Here is a 15,152-nt window from a genome sequence, read left to right on the forward strand (position 1 = left end):
GCAACCGTCCATCCATAATGGGTATTTTGATTGGAAAACTGATGATTGCACGATCACATTTCATAATGACTTCAATACCCCCATGTCAAACATCCAAATCCAAACATCTATACACTTTAAGTCCCAGATAATTTCCAATAGTTTTTGGATAAATAAAGCTGGTAGAACTTGAGCATTTATAAATATATGTTGTTTTTAATTTTTAGATTACCACTATGGGGCCATATTGAATTTCAAATTGACAAGATAAATAACATCTGGTCTTGCCTATCTAGAGTTAGAAAGTTAAAATAAATCAAAGTTGGGCAATAATGGACAGGCAGGATGAGGTTTCAGGTAAGAAAACCTAGTGTAACTACAATACATTGTTACCTGTAATAAGTCCTGGTCAGGATTTGACGTCCAATCTTTCAGACTTTCACACAATGTCTTCATCAGCCATCCATCTTTATAGGAAAGTCTGTACACCTCTTTTCCTGGAAATGATGACATATTCATGGGTACTTTTTTTGCGGTTTCAAGAAAGTTTTGTGGCAAACTTTTATAGATTCCCCACATAAAGTATTTTACCTAGATTTCTTGTATTTATATTCATTTATCAACCATGAAAACACAAAATTTTATGTACAATGTGGGTCTATTTCAGGATATTAAACTGTAATAGTAGTTCTACACATCGTGGTCGAGTCCGACAAATTTTTGCAGTTTCGAAGTAATTTTTTTATATGAAACATTATACAGTTGTTTCATGCCCTATCAGTCAAAACTCTCCCACTCCGAGGGAAGGAGAACATTGGGTTAGTCCCAACACTGAGGGGGAGAGTCTTGACTGTTGACTGATAAGGCATGAAACAACTGTTTTGTTAACTGAATAATCCAAAATATCCAGAGATTGGCTTTTATAAGGCTGAGTTCCGTATCAAAATTACTCAGTAACCAGTTAATGCCGGCTTTGGAGCATTTTCAAACTCCAAAGTTAACTTTTCTTTGGCCTCGCAGTATGCTGTAGGAATTCTTACAGACCACTTTATGACATTCTTTGTCTTAGTCAAATCCCTGTATTCAACCTTTCTGGCTTCGATTTAGCAACCATTGCAAGGCATTACTAGATATACTGTTTTTAAATCACGATCAGAAAGACACTTCATCGCAATCATTTTAGTGTTTGGGCGCATGCAGATGTACCTATAGCCAGTCAACAGTAAAAAATATTGACCGGTCAACAGTCGAAAATACTTTATTTACATAGAAAGTTAGGTAACAATAATAAATGTTACAATTTCTGTTTGACAAATTTCATTTTAGGTAGATGTTGTCATTTTTGTTAAATATTATGATAGTATAATGTAACGTTTTGATTTGGTTGGCCAAAAATAGTCCAGATGTATTGCTGGCCAAAAATAGTCCAGATGTATTGCTGGTCAAAAATAGTCCAGATGTATTGCTGGCCAAAAATAGTCCAGATGTATTGCTGGCCAAAAATAGTCCAGATGTATTGCTGGCCAAAAATAGTCCAGATGTATTGCTGGCCAAAACAGTTAAGAGTATACTTCCTGAGAACCTGTACATAGTTCGGAATCTTTATTATTCATTATAAAACATCCTCAGTACACCTCTCAATGAAGGTATACATGCGAGACCCAGAATAGACTGGTTTTCTATTCACAATTATAATATATGTGCATTGCTTTTTATTCTCTTCTTCACCGATTAAAAGCTGCAGGAAATGTTTTCTTTGTCTCCTTTACAAATCATTTTTGCATTCCTATTGCTGTAGACACCCTGTACAGTTGCAACCAAAGTCCTCCACTAGAGGGACAGTACAGAAGACAACTTCTGCAGATTTACAAGATCCTCTTTCTATAGTCAATGTCTATCGTAATGATCTTGTTGATACTGAAGTATAAAAAACACGAACCTGGAGCTCATGCGAACATGACTAAACTGTCTTCAATACAAGATATAGACAGGATTTCTTCTTTTGGAATAGGCTCACAAGTTGTCTCCTCAGGAGGTTTTCTTGACCTGGCGTCAGCTTCATGTATTGTCTGCTCCACATTAGGTCTGGTTTGTATTTGGTCTGTTTTCTTGTTTCTCACTTCAGATTCATCCATGTGCGGCTTGGTGTCTTCTGGTTTTACTGGAGGTCCACTTTGAACGGCCGGTTTTGGCAGTTTCTATAACAGAGTGGGCACATCTTAGTTCCATCATAATGAAATGCAAATAGATATAGCATATGTTTCATCCTTGCAAGCAACTGATCAAATATAATGAGGCATTGGCGATGTCATATTTCAAACTACAGGAGGACCAAAATTCTGAGGCATTGGCGATGTCATATTTCAAACTACAGGAGGACCAAAATTCTGAGGCATTGGCGATGTCATATTTCAAACTACAGGAGGACCAAAATTCTGTCTTTCTTCAAAAAGAAAAAGGATTTCAATATTTTTTTTTTGGCTTAATATCCCATTTTAGGTCCCCTTTCTCCTGCCCCCATTTTAGGTCCCCTTTCTCCTGCCCCAAGAGTGCAACATCCTTTGTTTTATTCAACATTAGATATCCTTTGCCCAATTATGCACCACACAAAACTTCATCAAAATCCATTCAGGCATTCAGGACTGGTAGAAATTTAAAGGATTAACCTCAATTTCCCCTATTGGCCCCGCCCCTCTGGCCCCAAGGGAGCCACATCCTGCATTAATACAACATTAGTTCTCATTTGCCCAATAATGCTCAAGACAAAATTTCATCAAAATCCATTCAGACATTCAGAACAAGTAGGAATTTAAAGGATTTACCTCAATTTACCGTATTGGACCCCAACCCCTTAAATTTCATCAAAATCCATTCAGGCATTCAGGACTAGAAGGGATTCAAAGAATTTACCTCAATTTCCCCTATTGAGCACCACTCCTCCAAATTTCATCAAAATCCATTCAAGCATCCAGAACTAGTTGGGTTTCGAAGGATTTACCTCAATTTCCCCTATTTGTTCCCATCCTCCAAATTTCATCAAAATCCATTCAGGCATTCAGTCAACTATTAGGGATTCAAAGGATTTACCTCAATTTCCCCTATTGGCCCCCGCCCCTCCAAAATTCATCAAAATCCATTCAGGCGTTCGGGACTAGTAGAGATTTAAAGGAAATGTTGATGGACGACGGATGATGGACACTGCGCCATGGCATAAGCTCACCGGCCCTTTGGGCCAGATGAAAAAATGATGCTAAAAATTAACTACATTGACCAATTGTGACACACAGAAGACACAAAATATTTAAAGATAAATCTTCTGTAATTAATTTCAACAAATCTTGGCCACTTTAAACATTGAATAAAAATGTAGTTCAACATCATGACTTAAGACCTCTTGGATATTAAGGAGTCATTTTAAGGTGGCAATTAATGCAAAATGTTTACAAACCCTAATGCCTTGAAATAAAATCTAAATATGAATGTAACTGCTCAAACGTGTACAAGTATTGTCAGGTAATACTTACATTCAAATTCCTCGGCCTGGCGTCAGGCAAACTCTTATCTGTTTTAAGAGTTTTGATCAGCTTTGTTATCTCACCATTCTCTGTTCCAGATGCTTTAGAGATAACAAAAAGGATAAGAAAACATGTAAACACAGTATTCGGCTTAATGTGCAACTATCAGCAAAAACCCTACTGATTTTTAGGGAAACAAGAGGCCCAGGGGCCTTAACGGTCATCTGACTCTAAATTAAAGCCCTTATATTATTGTAGTATGCATTCTCTGTAGCAAGTATATAGTGGCACTGTTGGCCATGGTGGCCATCTTGGATATCTGACCGACCCAATAAATAATAACACTTGGTCTGGACCATCTAAGGATCATTTCTGGTAAGTTAGAGCTGAATCCCACCGGTAAAATTTGAGGAGAAGTTTGAAATAGGTGTTTGTTCAGGAAAACCATGATTGCGCAATCATGTTACAAAATGGCCGCCATTGCTGCCATGCCAAAGTTTTTACAAGGCCGAAAAAATAACAACACTTTGTTGGCACTCCTTCCTTAACATCCTCACCAATTTCGAGCTCAATGGCACCAGTGGAACTGGAGAAGTTTAAAATGTGTTTTTTAAGGTGGCAGATATGGCGGCCATCTTGCATTTCAGACCAATCTAAAAAATAACAACACTTGGTCGGGATCATCTCAGGAACATTTCAGGCAAGTTTCAGCCCAACAGCACTGGTGGAACTTGAGAAGAAGTTTAAAATGTGTTTTTGAAGATGGTGGTTATGGTGGCCATCTTGGATTTCGGACTGACCCAAAAAATAACATCACTTGGTCGGGAACATATCAGGATCATTTCAGGCAATTTTCAGCTCAATAGCACTGGTGGAACCGGAGAAGAAGTTTAAAATGTGTTTTCAAAATGGCGGCTATGGCGGCCATCTTGGATTTCGGACCGACCCGAAAAATAACAACACTTGGTCGCGATCATATCAGGATCATTTCAGGCAAGTTTCAGCTCAATAGCACTGGTGGAACTTGAGAAGAAGTTTAAAATGTGTTTTCAAAATGGCAGCTATGGCGGCCATCTTGGATTTCGGACCGACCCGAAAAATAACAACACTTGGTCGGGATCATATCAGGATCATTTCAGGCAAGTTTCTGCTCAATAGTGCTGGTGGAACTTGAGAAGAAGTTTAAAATGTGTTTTTCAAGATGGCGGCCATCTTGGATTTTGGACAGACCCGAAAAATAACAACACTTGGTCGGGATCATCTCAGGATCATTTCTGGCAAGTTTCAGCCCAACAGCACTTGTGGAACTTGAGAAGAAGTTTAAAATGTGTTTTTCAAGATGGCGGCTATGGCGGCCATCTTGGATTTTGGACCGACCCGAAAAATAACAACACTTGGTCGGGATCATCTCAGGATCATTTCTGGCAAGTTTCAGCCCAACAGCACTTGTGGAACTTGAGAAGAAGTTTAAAATGTGTTTTTCAAGATGGCGGCTATGGCGGCCATCTTGGATTTCGGACCGACCCGAAAAATAACAACACTTGGTCGGGATCATATCAGGATCATTTCAGGCAAGTTTCAGCTCAATAGCACTGGTGGAACTTGAGAAGAAGTTTAAAATGTATTTTTCAAGATGGCAGATATGGCGGCCATCTTGGATTTCGGACCGACCCGAAAAATAACAACACTTGGTCGGGATCATATCAGGAACATTTCAGGCAAGTTTTATCTCAATAGCACTGGTGGAACTTGAGAAGAAGTTTAAAATGTGTTTTTCAAGATGGCGGCTATGGCGGCCATCTTGGATTTCGGACAGACCCGAAAAATAACAACACTTGGTCGGGATCATATCAGGATCATTTCAGGCAAGTTTTTGCTCAATAGCACTTGTGGAACTTGAGAAGAAGTTTAAAATGTGTTTTTCAAGATGGCGGCCATCTTGGATTTTGGACCGACCCGAAAAATAACAACACTTGGTCGGGATCATCTCAGGATCATTTCTGGCAAGTTTCAGCCCAACAGCACTTGTGGAACTTGAGAAGAAGTTTAAAATGTGTTTTTCAAGATGGCGGATATGGCGGCCATCTTGGATTTCGGACCGACCCGAAAAATAACAACACTTGGTCGGGATCATATCAGGAACATTTCAGGCAAGTTTCAGCTCAATAGCACTGGTGGAACTTGAGAAGAAGTTTAAAATGTGTTTTTCAAGATGGCAGCTATGGCGGCCATCTTGGATTTTCGGACCGACCCGAAAAATAACAACACTTGGTCGGGATCATCTCAGGATCATTTCAGGCAAGTTTCAGCTCAAAAGCACTGGTGGAACTTAGAAGAAGTTTAAAATGTGTTTTTCAAGATGGCGGCTATGGCGGCCATCTTGGATTTCGGACCGACCTGAAAAATAACAACACTTGGTAGGGATCATCTCAGGATCATTTCAGGCAAGTTTCAGCTCAATAGCACTGGTGGAACGTGAGAAGTTTAAAAGGTGTTTTTCAAGATGGCGGCTATGGCGGCCATCTTGGATTTCGGACCGACCCGAAAAATAACAACACTTGGTCGGGATCATATCAGGAACATTTCAGGCAAGTTTTATCTCAATAGCACTGGTGGAACTTGAGAAGAAGTTTAAAATGTGTTTTTCAAGATGGCGGCTATGGCGGCCATCTTGGATTTCAGACCGACCCGAAAAATAACAACACTTGGTCGGGATCATCTCAGGATCATTTCAGGCAAGTTTCAGCTCAAAAGCACTGGTGGAACTTGAGAAGAAGTTTAAAATGTGTTTTTCAAGATGGCGGCTATGGCGGCCATCTTGGATTTCGGACCGACCTGAAAAATAACAACACTTGGTCGGGATCATCTCAGGATCATTTCAGGCAAGTTTCAGCTCAATAGCACTGGTGGAACTTGAGAAGAAGTTTAAAATGTGTTTTTCAAGATGGCGGCTATGGCGGCCATCTTGGATTTCGGACGGACCCGAAAAATAACAACACTTGGTTGGGATCATCTCAGGATCATTTCTGGCAAGTTTCAGCCCAACAGCACTGGTGGAACTTGAGAAGAAGTTTAAAATGTGTTTTCAAAATGGCGGCTATGGCGGCCATCTTGGATTTCGGACTGACCCGAAAAATAACAACACTTGGTCAGGACCATCTCAGGATCATTTCAGGCAAGTTTCAGCTTAATCCCACTGGTGGAACTTGAGAAGAAGATTGAAATGTGAAAAGTTTACGCACGGCGCACGGCGCAGTGCGACGGACGAAGCATGATGACTATAGGTCATCCTGACCCTTCGGGTCAGATGACCTAAAAAGACAGGCGTACTATGTAAAAACATATAACAATATTGCTTACCTTAATGAAACAGAATTTCCAAAAAAAGAAAAAGGCACTTCATTTCTTCCTTTTTATATTTTTTCTAACCAGTTTTAACAAGGAAACATGTCCTTGTAAATGGTTGTTTTGAGAATACCCCACTTGTGTTTTAGTAAGTACACAGGGTGATTACTACATTGAATATGGTAATTTTTGTAATACTTGCTAATGTCCTGCTTCATAACCAATATACTGTAAAGTACATATTTTTAGTGGATATCTTATTTCAGCACTTTTTGTGCTGAAAGCATTACACTTAATTATGATTCCGCTAATCACGCTTTCTATACACTGTTTCTATATAAATAATTTTGGTGCACCAATTCATCAATGCGTTACTCGGTTAAAATTGGGAAATGCCTTAAACTTTGAGTAGGCCAAATAAATTACATTTACATTATAACTTTGTACATTGCCTTGTGATACAAGGCCCTCGTATACCTTTAATTTACATTTTGTATTTATAGTTGTCCTCAGCATCATTAGCTACAAACTTATAAGCCACTACATCGTCTTCGGAAACATATCTTTAAATGTGTTTCTTTGTCAAGAGCTGCCAAGGTGTGATCATTTACACTATATTTATGTCTTTTTAACAATACCAAGGGCCCAATGGCCTCGAATCGCTCATCTGCTATCTAGTGATCCTTTTTATACATAAACATATAATCAAGAAAGACCAGATGTAAGATCTCAGGGCCTCACGGTTATCTGAAAAGGTATCTTTTAGATATTTTGGCCAATTTAACTCTTTCAAACTTAAATCATGGTCAAGGTCATTTATTTGAACAAACGTCCTAGCCTTCACTCAAGTATGCTACAAGTCATTCATTTGAACAAACTTGGAAGCCCTTTACCCCAGCAAACAGACCCAATATCAAGTCCCTGGGCCTCTTGGTTATTGAGAAGAAGTTGTTTAAAGATTTTAGCCTTTTTGACCCTTGTGACCATGAATGAAGTCATGAATGAAGTTCAACTTCATTCATTTGAATAAATTTGATAGCCCATACGTCCCAGCATGCTACATGCCTAATATTAGGTCTCTATGCCTCTTAAATATTGTGAAGAAGTTGATGCCCGAAAGATGGACAGACGGACGCCCTTGGGGCAGGTGAGCTAAAAATGAGCAAGCTGGTTACACAGATAATTATAACTCAATTCCATCAAATAAATCAATAAATCAAAGTACAATGGTTCATCAGACATCTTGTACAAAATGTTTGTATTTTAAATTGGTCAAGTGACCTTTATCCTCTACTGATGATAATCAGATGTGATACTTAATGGTAAAAAGTCATGGTGTGAATCGGAACTAAATCTCCCTTGGGGTTCATGAGATATCATTTACAAAAGCTTTGTATATATATATTTTATATGCAAAAGGCAAAGCCAAATAACTACAATTACACCAGCCTTTACGAGCTGTCTATGGTCAAAATCCTCCTAAAGACTTGAGCTATATTGCTTCAACAACAATAACAGTATCAATAATATTTTATGCTCTTGACTCTGTTTTATGTTACATTTCTTTGGCCATGCAGACTTAGTACTTACAGCTCCCATATGAACCAAATATTGAGAATTTGTCTTGATCTATTTGATTACATTGGAAATGACACTTGAAATGAAACAATAACAATAAAAATTTTATCATGACAGGAGCTAGGGAAATCACATTAACTGATGGTTGGTGCATCAAAAAAATATTTCCTAAAATTATACAAAGAATTAAAAGAATCACAGTAATGGTTTCAAACAAATAAATGATTAAATGTTTCAGAACGGAATTCTAGATTTGTTGTTATGCTGCAACCATGGTTAAAATTTGGCTAATATAATACCTGTCCTGATATTTTGATAATTTATTATTGATAGACCAATTAAACCTTTTTGAATTAATTAATAGGACGTTAAACAAAATAAACCAAATCAAATCAAGTAAACTATGGCAGAACAAAATACGCACTTACCTTCTACCAAAAGTTCCACTCCTTTATCTACCCTGTCTTCCCTGTCAGCAGTTACTCGAGACCGACAAGCCTATGACAACACAATCAATATGTCCATGTATTCATATGATATTAATATGGAATGATAAAATATGGCCAAAAACAAGAGAATTTTTAGCCAGACAGTTTTAAAAAGTTGGGTGACCTGTCGAGATTTAACAGCAACACTTCGCTAACTCATTTAGTCAAACTGTTTCTTTATGTGGCATCTATGACAGATCACAGAAAAGTAAAAACTGAAGATGACATTGTATATACATGTACTAGTACTTATCAGTATTGATTGCATTAAAATATTATCACAAGTAAAATGGGGCCTATAGTTACTTCAAAAAGTCATAAGATAATTGTTTATACATGTAATTATTCTTTGAAAATGTTCGCAAAATGCAGCTTAAACACAGATTAGAAACATGATAGAGTAAGTTTTGTTGCAGTCTATTAACCCTACAAAACTACTTGTTATAATACTGCTGTTGGAGAATTACAAAAACTAAGAACATCACAGTAGAAATTTATAACAGTTTGGAAACAAATGAGAAGATATTCCATCATTAAGAAGAGGCACTACATTTCCCCTTTATATGTCACCATATTGTTCTGTCGCTTTCCTAGTGGCACAGACCAAAATGGCTCCTGACTATATTTGCACCAAGAGGCTCATGGGCCTTAACAGTCACCTGATTTTTGAAATATTTCAGTAAATTTGAATGAAAGAATGAATTTCAAAACAAATAAAACAAATGACAGTCAAAAATGTGATATGATCTTTCCCTCAGACAATTCAGCTTTTTTTGTCTGGTTACATCAAGCTTCTAAAGTAGATAGATGAACACATAGTATCCACAGGGTCGTTAATATTACTTACAAATGCACATGTTGAGAAATTGTCATGATCAAGGTCCAAAATTTTTCTTGCAGATGGTACTTCACCCAAGTATATTGTAGTGTAGAATAAAGAAAAAAAGGTTGTGATCTATTTTCTGTGGTGGGCTATTCAAATTATCCCTCGGACTGAGGGACGGACGGAGGGCCGGACAGAGGGCCGGACGGACGGACAGACGGATGGAGGGATGGATGGACGACGGACCATATTTAACATAGCTTTGATATCAGGTAAATACAAATAATTGTCCAACTAACATAAATTGAGGATTTTGTAAACAGAGCCATACTAGTGAAACTAGTCTTTATCTGTTTGTATGTTGAAGGAAACAAATGTTGACCATGTCACAATAAACCAATTTAATTCAACACAACATAACGCTCCTCCTCTTTGGCATATTCTGAATCTAAACCTGAACTTGTGATATGCATCAATACCAAATCTAAAAGATGTCACTTATCCACTTTACATTAATGCTTTGATAATGAAATGTGTATGGGGAATGAGAATACTTACATGTTTTCAGTTTCTAGAGGTCTCTGACATATTACAGCCTCAGGTGTGGTCTGTGTGTCTGTTACAGTCTCAGGTGTGGTCTGTGTGTCTGTTACATCCTCGGGTGTGGTTTGTGTGTCTGTTACAGCCTCGGGTGTGGTCTGTGTGTCTGTTACAGCCTCGGGTGTGGTCTGTGTGTCTGTTACAGCCTCGGGTGTGGTTTGTGTGTCTGTATACAGTCTCAGGTGTGGTCTGTGTGTCTGTTACAGCCTTGGGTGTGGTCTGTGTGTCTGTTACAGCCTTGGGTGTGGTCTGTGTGTCTGTTACAGCCTAAGGTGTGGTCTGTGTGTCTGTTACAGCCTCGGGTGTGGTTTGTGTGTCTGTTACAGCCTCAGGTGTGGTTGGTGTGTCTGTTACAGCCTTGGGTGTGGTCTGTGTGTCTGTTACAGCCTCGGGTGTGGTCTGTGTGTCTGTTACAGCCTCGGGTGTGGTTTGTGTGTCTGTTACAGCCTCGGGTGTGGTCTGTGTGTCTGTTACAGCCTCGGGTGTGGTCTGTGTCATTATACTTCTCAATAATGATCTTATTAAAACATATGATTAGCACAAGTGAAATGGGACCTACAGTACCTTCTTTAGAAAAAATAAAAGTCATACTTGACTATCAATTACACACCTTTTCCTGATTCTACGATGTACTTTTATTTCCTCTTTTAGATATCTCATCATGACATCTCTTCAAAAGATTTATCTTGATTAAATTTTTAATTTGTTCACATATTAATCCAAACATATTGATTTGACTAGAATAACTACAGACTATGATCAGTTGTACAAAACGTCTAATATCCTACTTTACAGTAAATATTTGTGTGGTTAGATAGTAGATATGTATATATGACCACATTAACACACTGTGTATTGTGCATGTATTTTATTTCAGGGTTTTGGTGTGCTGTTTATTATGATGAATTTTGGGGAGATATTGGTGTCCTGGACTCAAGCTTCCTGATGGACATATACAACTTTGATGTGTAAGCATTGAAACTCATTAAAATTTTAGAAATGGTCCTGGACTAGCCTGAAAAATCTTACAAAAATTCTTGTTTTTCAGAATTTGTGGTAGAGTAATACTACTATGATCATTTCTTGACTGTCGCTAGAGTAAACTGGTTGTAATAAAATTACCACAAGGTCATGCCCAGTTACACTATTTCACAGCTACCGACAGCTACAGCAGAGGTTCTGAGGGAAACGTAACACCCACATCCAAGCGGACATTATTTCTGTCATCAATTACCGCATTAAGCCTTGTTTGGCTAAATAATTAGATTAATTAGACATACTTGTGGCGATATATGCAAAAGAGATTACTTAATTTTACTTTTCCTTGAAAGTGTGTGTAAGTTTAAGCTGACAAATGTTCATAATTCCGTGTGCATGGCGGATACCGTAGCTTTTCCTCTTACGGTCGATTTCAAGAAAATAAACAAATTTTGCTATTTCCTCATTACAAATAAAAAATAATCAGATTATCAGAATAATCTTAATCATCAAGTATTTAGTAGAATGATTTTAAGCAAAGTTTTGTGCTAATCTGTGTTAGTGTCATTTTCATACATCGTTTTCGGGACCTCCTGGACATCATTTTTGGTCAAAAATTTTCATGCGCAAAATATACGGATAGAAGTTTTTTTCAGCATTTTCAGCCCCAAAAAGTACCTGCGCAAATTACACTGGTGCGCAAATCACACAGGTTTTTACGGTACATCAAATGACAAGGTACATATATAGATGCAGATATTTATAAATAGCACCATCAAATGAAACAAGAGATCCCAGAGGGATCTTGGCGCCCACCATTGAATGATCTTTATAGGTTCCATGTCAGATTGATCTTTTCTCTACTTTCCCTTCCTCTAAGTCTTACTAATCTGTGTAAATTCAGAAACAGCCCTCTAGTACTTTTCAAACAAGGGGAATCACTCAACCTATATATAAAATTTAAGATTTAGCGATAATGGATTGGTTCCAAAATGCAATACCAGGGACCAAGGGGAACCTACATATGAAATTTGAGAAAGATCCCTTCAGTACTTTCTGAAAAATAGCGATAACAAACTTCAATTGTCAAAATCCAAGATGGCTACCTGTCGGCCATGTTGTTTTCCGATTGGTCTCAAAATGCAATATGCATAACTAAGCAACGAGGGGAACCTACATATGAAATTTGAGAATGATCCCTTCAGCACTTTTTCAGAAATACAAATGTAGCGATAACAATCTTCAATTGTCAAAATCCAAGATGGCTGCCTGTCAGCCATGTTGTTTTCCGATTGGTCTCAAAATGCAATATGCGTAACTAGGCACAGAGGGGAACCTACATATGAAATTTCAGAAAGATCTCTTCAGCACTTTCTTAGAAATAGCGATAACAAACTTCAATTGTCAAAATCCAAGATGGCTGCCTGTCGGCCATGTTGTTTTCCCATTGGTCTCAAAATGCAATATGCATAACAAGGCACAGAGGGGAACCTACATATGAAAGTTCAGAAAGTTCCCTTCATTACTTTCTGAGAAATAGCGATAACAAACTTCAATTGTCAAAATCCAAGATGGCTGCCTGTCGGCCATGTTGTTTTCCAATTGGTCTTAAAATGCAATATCCATAACTAGGAACCAAGGGGAACCTACATATGAAATTTGAGAAAGATCCCTTCAACACTTTCTGAGAAATAGCGATAACAAACTTCAATTGTCAAAATCCAAGATGGCTGCCTGTCGGCCATGTTGTTTTCCAATTGGTCTTAAAATGCAATATCCATAACTAGGAACCAAGGGAAACCTACATATGAAATTTGAGAAAGATCCCTTCAATGCTTTCTGAGAAATAGCGATAACAAACTTCAATTGTCAAAATCCAAGACGGCTGCCTGTCGGCCATATTGTTTTCCGATTGGTCTCAAAATGCAATATGCATAACTAGGAACCAAGGGGAACCTATATATGAAATTTGAGAAAGATCCCTTCAGCACTTTCTGCGAAATAGCGATAACAAGAATTGTTTACGGACGGAGGGACAGACGGACGGACGGAGCGACGGACGACGGACCACGGATGCAGGGCGATTTGAATACTAAAAGTGCCACAAAGTGCATTAATCAATGAAATGTAATTGACTTTTGGCGCGACCCTTGAGGGATGCTACCACACAAATATGAGTGATATCCATTGCTTAGTTTCAGAGAAGAACTTGTTTAGACCAATTGACCCCTTTTGACCCTGCCCTCTGCCCTCTGGGGGGTCAGCTCCTTCCTTTATGCAATTTTGAATCCCTACCCCAATAGGATGCTACCAGTGAAATCATTGCTAAGTTTCAGAGAATAAGTTGTTTAAATCAATTTAGCCAAATTGACTCCTTTTGGCCCCACCTCCAGCCCCCTGGCGGCCCGGGTCAACCCAAACATTTTTAAAATTTTGAATCCACACCCCATAACCATGCTACCATACAAATGTGAGTAATATCCATTGCTTAGTTTCAGAGAAGAATTTGTTTAAACAAATTGACCAATTTTGGCCCCCGCCCCTCAGGCCCCTGGGGGGTTAGCCCCACCATTTGTACAATTTTGAATCCCCACCCCATAGGGATGCTACCAGTAAAATATGAGAGATATCCATTGCTTGGTTCAGGAGAAGAAGTCAATTATATGAATATAGCGCGATTGACCACATTTGGCCCCGCCCCTCAGGCCCCTGGGGGGTCAGCCCCATCATTTGTACAATTTTGAATCCCCACCCCATAATGATGCTACCAGGCAAATATGAGCGATAGCCATTGCTTGGTTTCAGAGAAGAAGTCATTTATATGAATATAGCCGGATTGACCACATTCGGCCCCGCCCCTCAGGCCCCTGGGGGGTCAGCCCCATCATTTGTACAATTTTGAATCCCTATCCCAAAGTGATGCTACCAGGCAAATAATTATGAGCGACAGCCATTGCTTGGTTTCAGAGAAGAAGTCGTTTATATCAATATAGCCGGATTGACCACATTCGGCCCCACCCCTCAGGCCCCTAGGGGGTCAGCCCCATCATTTGTACAATTTTAAATCCCCATCCCATAGTGATGCTACCATGCAAATATAAGCGACAGCCATTGCATGGTTTCAGAGGAGAAGTCGTTTATAGCAATAGCACCAAATTGACCCCTTTTGGCCCCGCCCCTCAGGCCCCTAGGGGGTCAGCCCCATCATTTGTACAATTTTGAATCCCCCTCCCATAGTGATGCTACCAGGCAAATATGAGCGACAGCCATTGTTCAGTTTCAGAGAAGAAGTCGTTTATATCAATATAGATGGATTGACCACATTCGACCCCGCCCCTCAGGCCCCTCGGGGGTCAGCCCAATCATTTGTACAATTTTGAATCCCCACCCCATAATGATGCTACCAGGCAAATATGAGCGACAGCCATTGCATGGTTTCAGAGAAGAAGTCATTTATATGAATATAGCCGGATTGACCACATTCGGCCCCGCCCCTCAGGCCCCTGGGGGTCAGCCCCATCATTTGTACAATTTTGAATCCCCACCCCATAGTGATGCTACCAGGCAAATATGAGCGATAGCCATTGTATGGTTTCAGAGAAGAAGCCGTTTATATCAAAAACACCAAATTGACCCCTTTTGGCCCCGCCCCAGAGGGCCCTAGGGGGTCAGCCCCATCATTTGTACAATTTTGAATCCCATCCCATAGTGATGCTACCAGGCGAATATGAGCGACAGCCATTGTTCAGTTTCAGAGAAGAAGTCGTTTATATCAATATAGCCGGATCGACCACATTCGGCCCCGCCCCTCATGCCCCTGGGGTCAGCCCCATCATTTGTACAATT

At 39.2% G+C, this 15,152-nt stretch overlaps 1 protein-coding gene across 1 annotated transcript in view; it reads right to left on the bottom strand.

Annotated features, from left to right (window-relative positions):
• Positions 1-529, bottom strand: part of LOC117329263 — a 32,498-nt gene extending 31,969 nt beyond the window's left edge. The window contains exon 1 of the mRNA XM_033887124.1: positions 373-529. Coding sequence (XP_033743015.1) covers positions 373-498 — 126 coding nt within the window. The 5' untranslated portion in view covers positions 499-529. The remainder of the gene's footprint in view (positions 1-372) is intronic.
• Between the last annotated feature and the right edge of the window lie 14,623 nt (positions 530-15,152).

Source organism: Pecten maximus, chromosome 6 (assembly GCF_902652985.1).
Source record: "Pecten maximus chromosome 6, xPecMax1.1, whole genome shotgun sequence".
In the NCBI taxonomy this organism is placed as follows: domain Eukaryota; kingdom Metazoa; phylum Mollusca; class Bivalvia; order Pectinida; family Pectinidae; genus Pecten; species Pecten maximus.